The sequence below is a fragment of the Phoenix dactylifera genome, chromosome 12 (assembly GCF_051530095.1).
Source record: "Phoenix dactylifera cultivar Ajwa chromosome 12, Ajwa_hap1_PhDact_Kaust_v1.1, whole genome shotgun sequence".
Taxonomy (NCBI): Eukaryota; Viridiplantae; Streptophyta; class Magnoliopsida; order Arecales; family Arecaceae; genus Phoenix; species Phoenix dactylifera.
The window spans coordinates 380,373-393,445 of NC_143201.1; the positions used below are offsets into that span (position 1 = coordinate 380,373).

The 13,073-nt window shown below is 39.3% G+C and overlaps 2 protein-coding genes across 3 annotated transcripts; one reads left to right on the top strand and one right to left on the bottom strand.

Moving 5' to 3' along the window:
• Positions 1 to 424: 424 nt before the first annotated feature.
• Positions 425 to 5,214, bottom strand: LOC103720897 (serine/threonine-protein kinase STY13). The gene is made up of 3 exons (XM_008810857.6): positions 5,030 to 5,214; positions 3,645 to 4,939; positions 425 to 999 (listed from the first exon to the last, which is right to left on the bottom strand). Exons 2-3 carry the CDS (start codon positions 4,562 to 4,564, stop codon positions 660 to 662), a joined length of 1,260 nt encoding a protein of 419 aa, XP_008809079.3. The 5' UTR covers positions 4,565 to 4,939; positions 5,030 to 5,214; the 3' UTR covers positions 425 to 659.
• An 850-nt stretch (positions 5,215 to 6,064) lies between these two features.
• Positions 6,065 to 12,945, top strand: LOC103720895 (uncharacterized). 2 transcript variants are annotated; one of them, XM_008810855.6, is made up of 6 exons: positions 6,065 to 6,431; positions 7,015 to 7,159; positions 8,680 to 8,940; positions 10,431 to 10,512; positions 11,267 to 11,463; positions 12,403 to 12,945. In XM_008810855.6, exons 1-6 carry the CDS (start codon positions 6,181 to 6,183, stop codon positions 12,721 to 12,723), a joined length of 1,257 nt encoding a protein of 418 aa, XP_008809077.1. In that variant the 5' UTR covers positions 6,065 to 6,180; the 3' UTR covers positions 12,724 to 12,945. The 2 variants fall into 2 exon arrangements, with proteins under 2 accessions (XP_008809077.1, XP_088564552.1); XM_088708426.2 differs by lacking the exon at positions 6,065 to 6,431 and having other exon boundaries at positions 7,015 to 7,347.
• Positions 12,946 to 13,073: the final 128 nt, after the last annotated feature.

Consider the following 13,073-nt stretch of genomic DNA (forward strand, 5'->3'; position numbering starts at 1 on the left):
ACCACAAAATATTGAACCCAAGCAGAGGGCTGGAACCACCAGGGACCTCCACTTCACATTGTTTCTGTTTAACTACTTTTTCTGTCCAACATTTAGGCTTAAATCACAGCTTCTCATTCTCATAAATAGTTTCCTGCACACCTTTAACAGCAAATGGTTCGATTTTGACTATATATTTTTTTGATGCCTTATTTCAAGAACCATTTGGCGGACAAAACAGGACAGAAGCCTCCTAGTTTTTCATCCACTACGCTTTTTAAGCTAGCACAACACCCTAAGAATTTATTCTGACAAGAAAGGTTTTGCTCCATAATGCATTAAGAATTTGACACAATCTCTTTCTATGTCAAGTGCTTCTTGCATTCGATGCAATGCGACGGGCCACTGGCAATGTCATGATACCGAGTCAGGCAGACAACAAATCTGACAAACCAATACTTTAATGTATGCCTGTACAAAGAAAAATTATGGTTCACGTTTGGATGTAGATGGAATAAGCTATGGAACTTAATACAATACTAATACTCAACAAGGATGTTCAGACTATAACCCTTCTGAAAGAGCAAGCACCAAAAACCCATGACACAACAAATTTCTGTAATCCATCTACACTCAGAGCACCGTCGATGCAGGAGGTTTCATTTGTCAATTTCCAATCCTTAGTCTGTAGTCATCGGTTGAGATAAGCAACACCTGAAGCGTGCTTTTCGAACAGTCATCATGATCTCTGACCGTGCACTCTCGAGCATCCTAACGACCTCAGCAAAGGGCGGACGTTCATCAGGGTCGGCATCCCAGCAGCGGGTCATGATCTCACTAAGTGCAGGGTGGCAATCATGCGGTATGATTGGTCGTACACCTCTGTTGACAACAGCAAATGCTGCCTGCACAGCAGTCATATTCGGGAAGGGAAGCATGCCTGTTATAAGCTCCCAGAGCACAATGCCAAAGCTATAAACATCAACTTTCTGATTGTAAGGTCTGTGCTGGATCATCTCTCTGCAATCAAGAGGCAGGTGTGCTCAAACAGAGCAATTCAGCAGCAAATGTTGATGTAGAAACATTAAAAAAGAAAATAAAGAATGAAGACAAAATTGCAATAAAATTATAATTCAAAAACAAAAACCAACATTCGCCATGACTGCAACATATCTTAATTATCTCACATACAATTTTTGTCTCATACTTACTTGGCATTTTTTGAGTGAAATATTTACATAATAATTTAATTTAACAAAAAGACTATTTTGCATATTGCCCAATTATAATTGGATATATGTGCAACAAGCCTTCATAACATCGAAGTTAACAAAAATGCCTTTACATTATTTCAAACTACGAACATCGACATCAAATATAAGACCTGAATGCAATTTGATGTGGTTGCTACTGCTATTCCATAAATCAACTCGAGTATCCATGCAAGAAGACTTTGCAAGATCAAAAGTTACAGGAAAGGCAATCATATTCTTAATAAGACAACTTTTGAATTCAAATATATGATGGACATGCAATTTTGGCTAGGCCAGTACATCAATGGTCTATTACTAAGCAAATCACATAATAGAAGCACTAAACCGAGGTTCTATCAATCGGGACAGACTAGCGCCTCTAAAACATGTCCCAACCAGAAATAATGACAGGCTTAAGCCAGCACACTCTTAAGTTTAGTAAAATTTGTGATCTTTTTTATTTTTATTTTGCTATATTGTTGTTAACTTGTGGTTTGAAGATTTACATACCTCGTAAAGTGTCTCTTCTAGGATAAGTTACAAACGAAAACAACTGATACTTGGAAGAATCAAGAATGCGTCATGCAGTTAACCGATGTCAAGGTTTGTAAGAGGTATGCTTATTACTCTTAATCATTCATAAATATACTAGATACAGAATAAAGAAAAAGTTTCCTGGCATATGTTTTGGAAATCCATTATGTGCATGCTCAGAATACCAATTTGTATAATTCCATATACTAGCTTATAAAATTGATACACTAGAATATAGAGCAAGATAGCTAACTAGCATGACAGTCACTTATATAGCTCAGATATGATTAAGAACTAAATACTGCTAAATTATATTTTTTAAAAGAACCAGCAAGAAGAATTGCATTTTTGTGAAGACTGGAACTTGGGACATTTGTGGATCTGACATAACATGACAAGACATTCCATTTCAATGCATGCTAAGATGGAACAACGAATGGAAAGGATGACTATCAACAGTTGAACCACAGCAAAGGTTTGTGGACCTAGAACTTCAGATTTATATGCATCTGTTATAAACGAATGTCATCAGACACAAATATAACTATATTTGCAACATGCACAGTGATCAAGAAGTCTATTGCTGTCTATGCCCATGGAATGTCCTTGCAGGAATTTCTATTGTTGAAAAATCAGACACAGAAGAGACACAAGTAGAGGAAAAAGATATCCAGGTCAGGTTAAACTTAAGAACCTATATACTAGCAAACAAAATAACCATAAGTCTGAAAGTGGCAAGCATCTTCTTTCAAGAAATTGCAGAACAATCAAACAAAGGGTTATCCACAAACATCTCTAGTCAAGACGATTACTCTGCATACACAAACATAAAAGGGGCAACATGTATAAAGTTAGAAACCAGAAATTTAAATTACCCAATTTAAAAATGTATTCTGTAAAAAAACAAAGAAAAACAATGTAAACACTACTCTAAAGCATGGATGAACAAACAGTAATAAACCCAAGCTAATGCTAGGGATTCTGTGAACCTCGAAACCTCAATTCATGCCCGCTAAATAGCCAGGTGATAAATGTACGCTCGATTTGTTAGGTACCAAGTCAACACATTTATCCATATCTGTCAACTCATTAACATATGGATCGTTTATATAAAGCAGTTTACTTCCAGACCTAGATGATCCAATTATGGATGTCCAATATAGTAAGGCCACAGCCAACCAGAGCACGTGCATGTGGTTGTACAATTTTTACCTATTAGTATCCTAATTGTTTGAGTTTAGAATTTTGACCTCACCTACCACTCTACATGATACATAGCACTTGACTTACATGGTTAATGTTATTTTTTTTTTTTTACATAAACTTGCATAGCAACACCTATCATGATTCATAGTCCAAGATGCTCTCATAGAGCATGCTGAAGCATTATGAATGTACATGATAGCAGCATGTAAAGTGACATCACCACATCCCATCCATACATCAAAGTAGTAAGTCTTACTAAACTTATGATCAAGAGAGTTGTTGCATGCACAACCAAGCAGCTAGAGAACTTAAAAGAGAAGACAGCAAATCTTTTACAAAAGCAACGATCTAAAATGGATGACCTACTTGAAGAGATAATGCTGAAATCAGTACGATTCCTTTTATAAAACAAAATGTTATCTAATCACACTTACTACAGTTGCATAGTTGTCATTAATTAGCATAAATGAACAACAAACTCATTCATGTCCAACCAGGTGTCCAGTAAAAGATTGTGTGAGCACAAGTTTACAGAAAAATGTTCTAAATTAGTGATGCAACAGCAGTTTAACGAACTACTCAAAGTGATAGATGTAGAACAATGCCTTTGATGTTAGCACCATATAAGGTTCTAAACATCATGAAGATGATACGTAATGTAAGTATACATACGGAGCCATCCAACGATAAGTTCCTGTCTCTGGTGTCATGCCTTCAGTCTGCACCTCAATACGGGCCACTCCAAAGTCAGCAATCTTAATGGATTTATCCGCAAATATGAGAAGATTGTCGGATTTGAGATCCCTGTGAATCAACCCAAAACCATGCACATAGGCCATACCCCTGGCGACATCCAGGGCCTGCTGGACAGCCAACTTCAGAGGCACTGACCTGTTCTGCCTTCTCATCAGAAACTGTCTGACAGAGCCACCCTTTGCATACTCTGTTACAATGCACCAAACCATTGGCTTCCTGCATGCTCCAATAAATCTCACGATATTTGGGTGTTTCAGGGTAGCCAGCATCATAACCTCCTGTGCAAATTGTTGCTCCATTAGTTGTGCTCTCTCCAGGTCATTCTCTGGCCTTTCCAACAACTTAATAGCCACATCTTCTCCATTATAAGTGCCCTTGTAAAGCTTCCCAAACGCCCCCTGAGCAAAGGCCATACCCATATTGAGCTTCCTCAGGTCGATGGTCCACTCATCATAGTTCTTGAGAGATTCTGTTGGGTACTGAGGATCCATCAAGGTTTGAGCCAAGGCATCTTCATTGAGAGCATGAGACACCCTCCGCGGGCGCAGCACGCTGTGGCCCACCGAATAGTTGGCACTGGGCATAGGACGGAGACCAGGGTGGTGAAGGATTCTCGTATGGGAGTCATTTGAACCAACGCTGCTGTTCTCCAAGGACATGGCTACAGAGTCGCCGTCGTTGCTCATCTGAAGGCTCCCAATGCTGTCTATGGACATGTTGGAACCCTCCTCGAGCTTCCGGTAGAAACCCATGTCGCAGAAGCTATTCCCTATCCCATTCCCACCACCACCACCACCACCCCCTATAATTCCAGTAAATTTTGTACCCTCTACCATCTTTTATGCAACCCGGCAAGAGGATCCTCTCAGTTTCCTTCAAAACTCAGCGGCATCTGCTGCCGCCCGCTAAAGTTTAAATATTTCAAAATAAATTTATGATCTGATTACTTGTTCTTCAATCGCTCGAAAAAGTAAAACTTTACACATCCAGGCATCCATCCCCAATCGGAAACACAAAAATAGCAGTAAAGAAAGATAAAGCCCCCAAAAGTAACGCCCTTGATACCTCGTTCAGTGCCTCCTTTCCGAGCTAGACCCGAAACATGATTTAGAAACGCGCGATCGGTCGGAAACCAGCAATCAAATTCCAAGATAACCGTCGGCTACATCTGAGAGCCGAATCCTCCCGAGAAAGAACAGAGATCAAAAGAACTGGAGAAAAAGATCAAACGACGTGGAAGCCTGGAAACCAAGAAAACCCTCGATCTGAGCTCAAAAACCACCGATTTCTTCGATACGTACCTCGATCGAGAAAGGATCTTCCGGCGCGGCGCCGGGAGATGAATCCGGGGAACGGATCGCGAAGGCGGATGTCGGGATGAGCGGCCGAAAGGAGGAGAAATAGATATAAAAGTTTCTCGGTCTCTTCGTAGAGACGGGACAGGAGAGACGACCAGTGGGATGGAGAGTGAAAAAGTCGCCTCTTTACCTTTTTTTTTAGTAGAATTAGGTATTAATTGTCGAACGTAAGGGTTTCTCGGTCTGTGCGTGGCGTCCACGTTAGCTAACTAAACTCGGCAAATCAATGCCTGACTTCAGTTAACCTTAATGGTTCACCCTCGGAATTCCGTTCTCTACTTCTATGGCCTTCGCCTTGGTTGCCCCTTGCGCCTCTTAAAAGCTTTGGCTGCTTCTATTTTCGGATTTGCCTCCCAACTCGATCTAAATCCGAATTGTCCGGCCTCATTTTGGTTTTCAAGTCCAGACTGAGCGCCGAATTTTACCTGATCCAGGAGTGGAGTTGAAGAGATTGCTAGAGAGATCAGTCTTCTTGCTGTTCTGATAAGAGAAGTGGGCAAATGACATGCTAGCTTGAATTATTAAGTATAATCGATCCACTTATTTGAAATGTAGAAGGAACACTATTACTGTATGATAATACTAGAGATGAGAATTTGTACAACCTATCAGATTGTGGGCTACCAGTGTTGTAGCTCACCGTAAAAATTGATAAAAATTATAACAAAAATTAAAAGGTTCTGAAACTCCAAGATTTCGGGTCATCAATGCTATTAAAATTTTCGGCCACCAAACTTTGTTATGTAATCCATACCGATAAACACAGCAGATAAATATCAAGGTTACCAATATTTTCGATAATTATCATATTAGCTGGCCTTTTTGTGGATGGAATCGCTTAATTACAAGAACCATATCCCTGACGGAATCCACAGAGCCACATGACCATTATGATTTTTTTTTTCCTTTTATATTTTAACCTGAATATATATATATATATATATATATATTATTATTATTATTATTATTATTATTTCCTCCTCTCCCGGGAAGGTATCCACGAGACCGTCTCTTCGTCTCTTCCTCTCAGTTGTTTCACCCCTCTCCTCCCTGTCGTCGCCTCAACACTGTAGGTAGGAAGAAAGAAAGAATTGATGGCTAAAACCCGTCTCTTCTCTCCGAATCCGGGGGGAATATCCCTAGATTCGAAGGATTTCTGGCGGCAAAGCGGTGGCGGAGGGTGGGCGACGGCGATTGTCGTCGTCGTCCTCCTCTCCTGGCAGCTCCTACGCGCCTTCTCGCGGCGTCGCGCGCCCCTCTCTGGAGATCCCAAGTCGATTCCGATCCCGACCCCGACGACGCCATCCTCGACCGGGAATCCTTCTCTAGGGTTCGATACCAAGGGGTATCCTCTAGGGAATCCTTCTTCCTGATCTTTTCATCTCCCTGTAGTCGCCTTGTTTCTTTCTTGTAGCTATCGCCTTCGTTTCGGTTTATTCTTTTTTTTTCTATTGCTTGATTTGTTCTGAATTGGGTATTGATGATTTTTCTAAATTGGATCGGTGCTGCCTGATTTCATCCCTCGGCAACTCAATAACTTGCTGTATACTGACTGCTTAATGAATTAGCTAGGAAAAGAATCAGGACTTGCCTTCATTTTGCTTTCTTTTTCTCGATCTTCTTCTTCTAACTTCTTTTTCTCCATGTTTTTCGAACTTCTATAATTTGGGTTTGTGGATGATGGTGGATCAGCATGGAGTACATTATAGCGTAAATTTTATGTTATCTTTTGTTTTCTAGATTTACCAGGGTTCCTATTCATTGTTGAGATTTGATTAGTACTTGAGATTTGCTAGGTTATTGTAACAGATAGTAATCTCGTCCTGTTCGTTTTACAGCTCTTTAAAAGTACTAGCTGCTTCCTGCTCCTTCAGTCTATATCATCTAGCATTCAACCCTTCCATCTAATCCTGTGCTCTCATGTTCAGGATATCGAATATCATATCTGACGCTGATTTGAAAGACTTGATAACCAGTTTGGAAGGAAAGCTCAAAGAGAAAGAGAGATGGGAAGATGTAATTGATAAAAAGAATAGCTATATATCATACAATGCAAAGTGTTGCAGGCCAAAGGTAATGCTCCTTTAATTGTTTTGGTGCCAACTCTTGGATATGTCGATGTTCTTTGGTTATGCTGCGGAAGCGTAACACAGTTGATTGATCATCTGGTAATCGAGATTTCTGAATCCACAAAGCTAAACATAGAACCCGGATATAAATGAATTCCATCTTTGCAAATCGTTATGCATGGATTAAATCAGGTTTGTAATATATTATATGGTCAAAATTTTATCATTATACTATTTTCTTTTACATCATTTCAGCAAATACGGAAATTATTTTTTCTTCTGTTTCGTGTAAAGCTTGCAGAAATTATGTCTCGCTAATGCCATTAATGAGTTAATGAGCAAAATGGAAAGTCTGTTATGTGTCCGGGAGGCTAAACTTTTTTACTAGATGAACTAGCAAGAACTGTAGCCTGCACTAATAAAGTTGGTACATTTATTACTAGATCATGTCTAATTAATTTCCTCACTAAAAAGATCTCGAAATTGCTAAAACATCTTGATTTTCAAAAGTTGATTGAACTTTTTTTACGTTTTTTTGTTAGGTTATAACATCTTAATTGCCTCATTTGTCTCTGAATGTCCATCATATGTTGCATCAGCTAAAGAGCACTGAATCTATTGCTGCCAAACCTTCCTCCTCAACTTGGATTCCCTAGGTAGAGCTCATTCTAAATAATAATACATTCTTAAATATCTTTCTGAGACACTGAACTTCCTTCTCATGGTTTGACTTAAGAGATGGGATGAAATTGGAGCTTTTTTACAAGGTACTATTGTTTGTCGTGTTTGTTCTTGGATGGCAGAAATCTTTTGCCTATGCTCGAACTCTGCTTGATCATTATCTATAAAATTCTACAATGTTTTTGAGATACCAAAAATCTTTAGTTGTTTTGAAAGACATTATTCTGGTCACTGCTATGCTCCATTCTCCTAAATTTAAGGTTGTCAATATCATGTAACATAAATTAATTGATGCAAGTCAGTTTAGCAATGATGAGGTATGGTTAGAAGCCATAAACTGATTTACATGTCTACCAATGGTTTTCTCAAAAAATATTTATTACTAGACATGTAAATAAGTTTGTGGCTTCTAAACACATCTCATCATGGCTCAACTGGCTTATCTCAGATGAATTCAACTTCATTTGCTAAAATTTGTGATACCTGAATACTTATCATGAGCATGATGGTATCCACTGTATATGGATTTATGCACGGCAAATTGCTGTTATGGCTACACCAGATTTTTAACTTCATTTCTGATGTTTCAGGCATTTCCACAGAATTTGTCTTCATGATATTTTTGCACCTTGATATGTCAGAATTTGTCTTCATTTTTTTTTCTTGGTCGGCAGCAATCCAAACTTTGATCACAAAGTTGCTACCAGATTGAATGTGATTTAAATATTCAGATTTTGAGGTTAACTGAGGCTTTACACGCCTTGCTTATCATCTACTGTAGCAAGCTCTGGAACAATAGTATAAGAAATGCTTCTGACTGACACATTTGCCTGTGTTGTTCAGGGTGGTCCCCTGAAATACCTTAGTGTCACAACGTTTGAGAGATGCTCCACTGAACTATTAAGGGACTTCTACATGGACAATGAGTACAGGAAAGTGTGGGACAAGACTTTGATCAAACATGATCAGCTGCAGGCTGATGAAATGAGTGGGACAGAAATTGGGCGTATGATAAAAAAATTCCCTCTCCTGACACCAAGAGAGTATTTATTGGCATGGCGTGTGTGGGAAGGAACAGATAAAACCTTCTACTGCTATATAAGGGTGAGTTATACTTGCTATCTTCTCAGTCTTATAGTTTTGTAAGTACATTTGCATGCTACACGTGGGGGTAAGGCTACATACATCTGATTCTAAACAAACCCTGCAGTGTTGGGAGTTTCGTGCATTGAGCCACACTTTTTTGATTGCATGCTTCAAGAATGCCTGATATCTTATATTTTTAATGTATGATTCAACTCACCAACAAGTGAAGTATATATTTCACTGCATCCATTTTCTCTGTGATATAGTATAATGGAGTTATATGCTGTATGCAATATAACTGAAATGATCTATGCATTTTTTTAATGAAAGTGAATTCCAAGCTGTGCTGTTTTGGAAACAGCAAGTGATATGCTAGCTGGATTTTAGTGGAAGATCTGTGGGATGTCCGATGCATTTCTTGAATAATCCCTTGTAAAACCAAGTATGCAGTATTTTTCATGAAATCAGGGCAATCTTGATAAGTTGATATCATATTTGAGATGCCTGAAATATCTAATAAAGACCAGGCCACACTTGCAATCACAACACTGAGATTCATTGTCGAATTTTTATAGAGAAAACTCATTTCTCACATTCAAATCTCCTTCAAAGTAGAAGTTCTGAATCCAATCATATTGTGGAAATTATTGAACTTACTAGCCATCTATCCTGTTTGTCAAACTGCCCTTTGCAAGTGTCCCCATAATCCCTCTAGGATTCCATGACAGACCCATCCTTTGCCATAGTTGCCTTGGCCAATAATTTGGCACCAATGAAGTATTTTGATGTCAATTTGCGATGTGGGTTTGAAGAGTTCCGAAAGATTGATGGATTGTACTTTGCTCAAGAAAACCCATCTCATTTAGATGATATTAATTTTTCATATTAAGATGTTGGATGCAATCCTTTCCTCGCGGCTGTTCAGTAGTTATGCTGGGGCTAACATTTGGAACCAATTTCTGAATGAATACTATTGTTGGCACCAAGGTTCGCTGTCTCGGTGCTGAACCCCATATCGATACCATCCTATTATAGTATTGATATACTTGGTACGGAGGTCAATTCGGTGTGCTGAGTATCGGTACACCCCCCATATTGCATACTTGTTTGGTACCGGTACAGTATGGTATGATATGTATGCACCAATACTAGCCGGTATGGCAAACCTTGGTTGGTACCAACATTCTTATCGCTTATATACAATTATTGCTGATGCTGTCACTTGTCACTATTTTTGTTGTATCCAGGTTCTATTCAATAATTTTTGGTGACTTTTTAGTTGCCAGGAACCAATTATTAATCATCAGGAAATGCTTAACACTTGAAAACACGAATAAGATTTCAAATGAATGGTTATAGCTAAGAGGCATGTGGAGTTGGCTGTGAAGCCTCTACAAGGTGGTTTACCATAAATATGTCTTGTAATTGCAATCTTGTAGGTTTATCTCTGATATTATCTTGTCAAGGTCAAAGTGTGTTCTCACCTATTCTTATTATTTCTCTGGTAGGACTGTGAACATCCGCTGGTACCACGACAGAGGAAATATGTTCGAGTTGGTTTTTTCAGATCGGGTTGGCGCATTAGGAAAAGTAAGTTAGCTTGTCATATTGGATCCTATCGTATTTACATCAAGTTGAATGATATGTCTGGTACAAGAGAACTAATCTATCTGTTTTACCCTGTTATATACTACTTGACAGAATGATCTTCGTTAAGTTGACTAAATCTTTACCGACATCTTTCTCTTCACCTGATCTGCATTTCAAGCCCATTCTATAACTCTGAGCTTATAAAACATTATTTTAGCTACTCTGGTTCATCTCATCTCTGGCTTGGGAGTTGGGGCAAGGTCTACAGATTGAACCTGATTTCAGTTGTACAAAACCAATCTATCTATTAATGTTTGAAGAACATCGAAATTTTATTTGGTGAGCTGGATACACTTGAGTCCATTTTTTATGCCTGGAGCTTAGATTGGAGCACTCTGTCTTCAGTTATTAGAATGTTTCACTCTAGTCTACTTGCTTGTCTACTGATGAAGTCTGGTACAAAATAGACCAATGATGATTGATCATGGTTGTATCATTTGCATTAGCATTGAAGAACAGTGAGATTTGATTGATTCACTGTTAAATGTTAAAACATGAGTTCAATATTGTAGACCCCGAGCTGATTTTTGGATGCCTGCTTTCTGCTGTTTCCTTGGTATGATTTTCCTGAGCGCAACGGTTGTAGCTGTGATATATAACTCTTCATTACCTAGTTGTTACCTCTTCACATCTCTTGTTCTGTTTGTACTCTCATTGTTGACGTATGCTGATTCGTTAATAATTGTGAGTGTAGTTCCTGGTAGGGATGCATGTGAGATCACAATGGTGCATCAGGAAGATGCTGGCCTGAATGTGGAGATGGCAAAACTGGCTTTTGCCAAGGGGATATGGAATTATGTGTGCAAGATGAATAATGCACTGCGTGAATATACTCCCCGCATCCGCAGTCGCTCAACCTCTGTTGCAACTCTGCTCAGACTTATCCAAAAGGTCAGTGCTCCTTTATGACACCAGCCTATAAATATGTTCTTTTTATAATAAGGGGAGCAAAAAAAAAAGACCAAAATCCAGCCTATGTTTTTCTTTTATAGTAAAACACCGCACCAAAGTTATAGAAGAGTGGAAGAGATGGATATAATGCTTTCATATATCTTTCTTTGGCTTTTTTTTTTTTTTTGATACTAAGGGAGGCAACAGCCACCCAATCTTTCTTTGGCTTTAACTTTTATAAAAGATGTGCTGGGGACATATCAACTTTTCTACTTATCCTTTCACCAAGTTTTCTTTTGAACCGTAAAATACTGTTGGTGATAGATTGCCAAATGAATTGTTTGATAACCATCGTGTCTGGCAGTTGCTATCCTGAAGTGACCCATTGATTTGATACTCCTTCCATTTGGAGCCAAAAAAAGATGACCACTGAAAAATGGGCGTGGTTGCAGAAACCTTATCCAGCTAGTATCCTTAAAAACTTACACGTATTTTTTGACTTTTTGTCATATTCGTCCTCCCATGTGTTTCAATAAGACCAGCATGACAAATTACAGTTTGGTTCCTCATCCTGCGTTCCAGCTCTCTTCAATTTTCCACACGAAACATGTCGCATCTTGCATGTGGTTATTATCTTTAGTAGGGCTATGTAGTAAGTATGCAGCCAATCTGAGCATTGGTGCCGCTTATACTGAATAGTGTAATGGGCAATTAGGTTGTGGAGATATCTCTGCAACTCCACGTCGGTCTGTCTCCATCAATGGACTCAGATGAGAGTTTGTTTTGTCGCCTAAGAAAGAGCAAGCGGAGTAGGGTTTGTCAAGTTGGAAGTGTAACCATACTGCTTTCTTTCTAGTTTTGATTAATTCGAGTTATCAAAAAGATTATGTTATCAAAGAAGGTGGTTCGTAAACAAAATCAGTTTGTTTTCTTTCTCAGGTTCCACCAATGTTGGAGGCTGATGCTGAGATAAGTCAGCAAGGACTCTCTGAGAGCCCAGGTGGCGGTACCTATGGCAGGCAAGTTGTCAGGAATGCATCAGGGAAGGAACTACCAAGAAGGCCCTCAAAGAAGTGGATAGCAAATGGATTGTTGCTTCTTGGAGGCATTGTCTGTCTGTCTCGAGGTAGCTCCAGGCTTGGCACTCAGCTGGCCATGGCATGCATCCTGAAGAAGCTCATGAAGCACGGACCGGCATCAGGACAAGCCGAGACGAACCGTGTTGCGAAGGCTAGACATGAGCCAAGGAGCCGTGGCTGATCTCAACTTTTGAACCTTCTTCGACCAACTTAAGCTTTAAGCCTTGAAAGACGTCTCAGTGGATTGCAGAATTTCTTCAGTAATCTTACCTTGCATAGAATCTCTCTCTGTGCATGGCTTCCTCTTTTCACTTGTACAAAGACATAGATTGCTTACTAGATACTCCCGGGCATATAATGGTAGAGGATTCAGTCCTAATATATAATCCTGATTGCTGGTTAATTAGCCTCTTGTATATTATTCCTGGGGCCCGTCTCATTCATCAATTAACTACAGTCATAGTGAATTAAGGCTGCGCTGCACGTATTCGACACCCTGTGGGAGGCAGCCCGGTGACGAGCGTTGTAATG

Bases quoted from the DNA above. Each gene is read 5' to 3' on its own strand.
- LOC103720897 (XM_008810857.6), bottom strand. From the start codon at position 4,564: ATGGTAGAGGGTACAAAATTTACTGGAATTATAGGGGGTGGTGGTGGT. The intron at 1,000-3,644 runs GTATGTATACTT...TCTTGATTGCAG, and splicing joins ACTTATCGTTGGATGGCTCC to AGAGATGATCCAGCACAGAC.
- LOC103720895 (XM_008810855.6), top strand. From the start codon at position 6,181: ATGGCTAAAACCCGTCTCTTCTCTCCGAATCCGGGGGGAATATCCCTA. The intron at 6,432-7,014 runs GTATCCTCTAGG...TCTCATGTTCAG, and splicing joins CTAGGGTTCGATACCAAGGG to GATATCGAATATCATATCTG. The intron at 7,160-8,679 runs GTAATGCTCCTT...TGTGTTGTTCAG, and splicing joins CAAAGTGTTGCAGGCCAAAG to GGTGGTCCCCTGAAATACCT.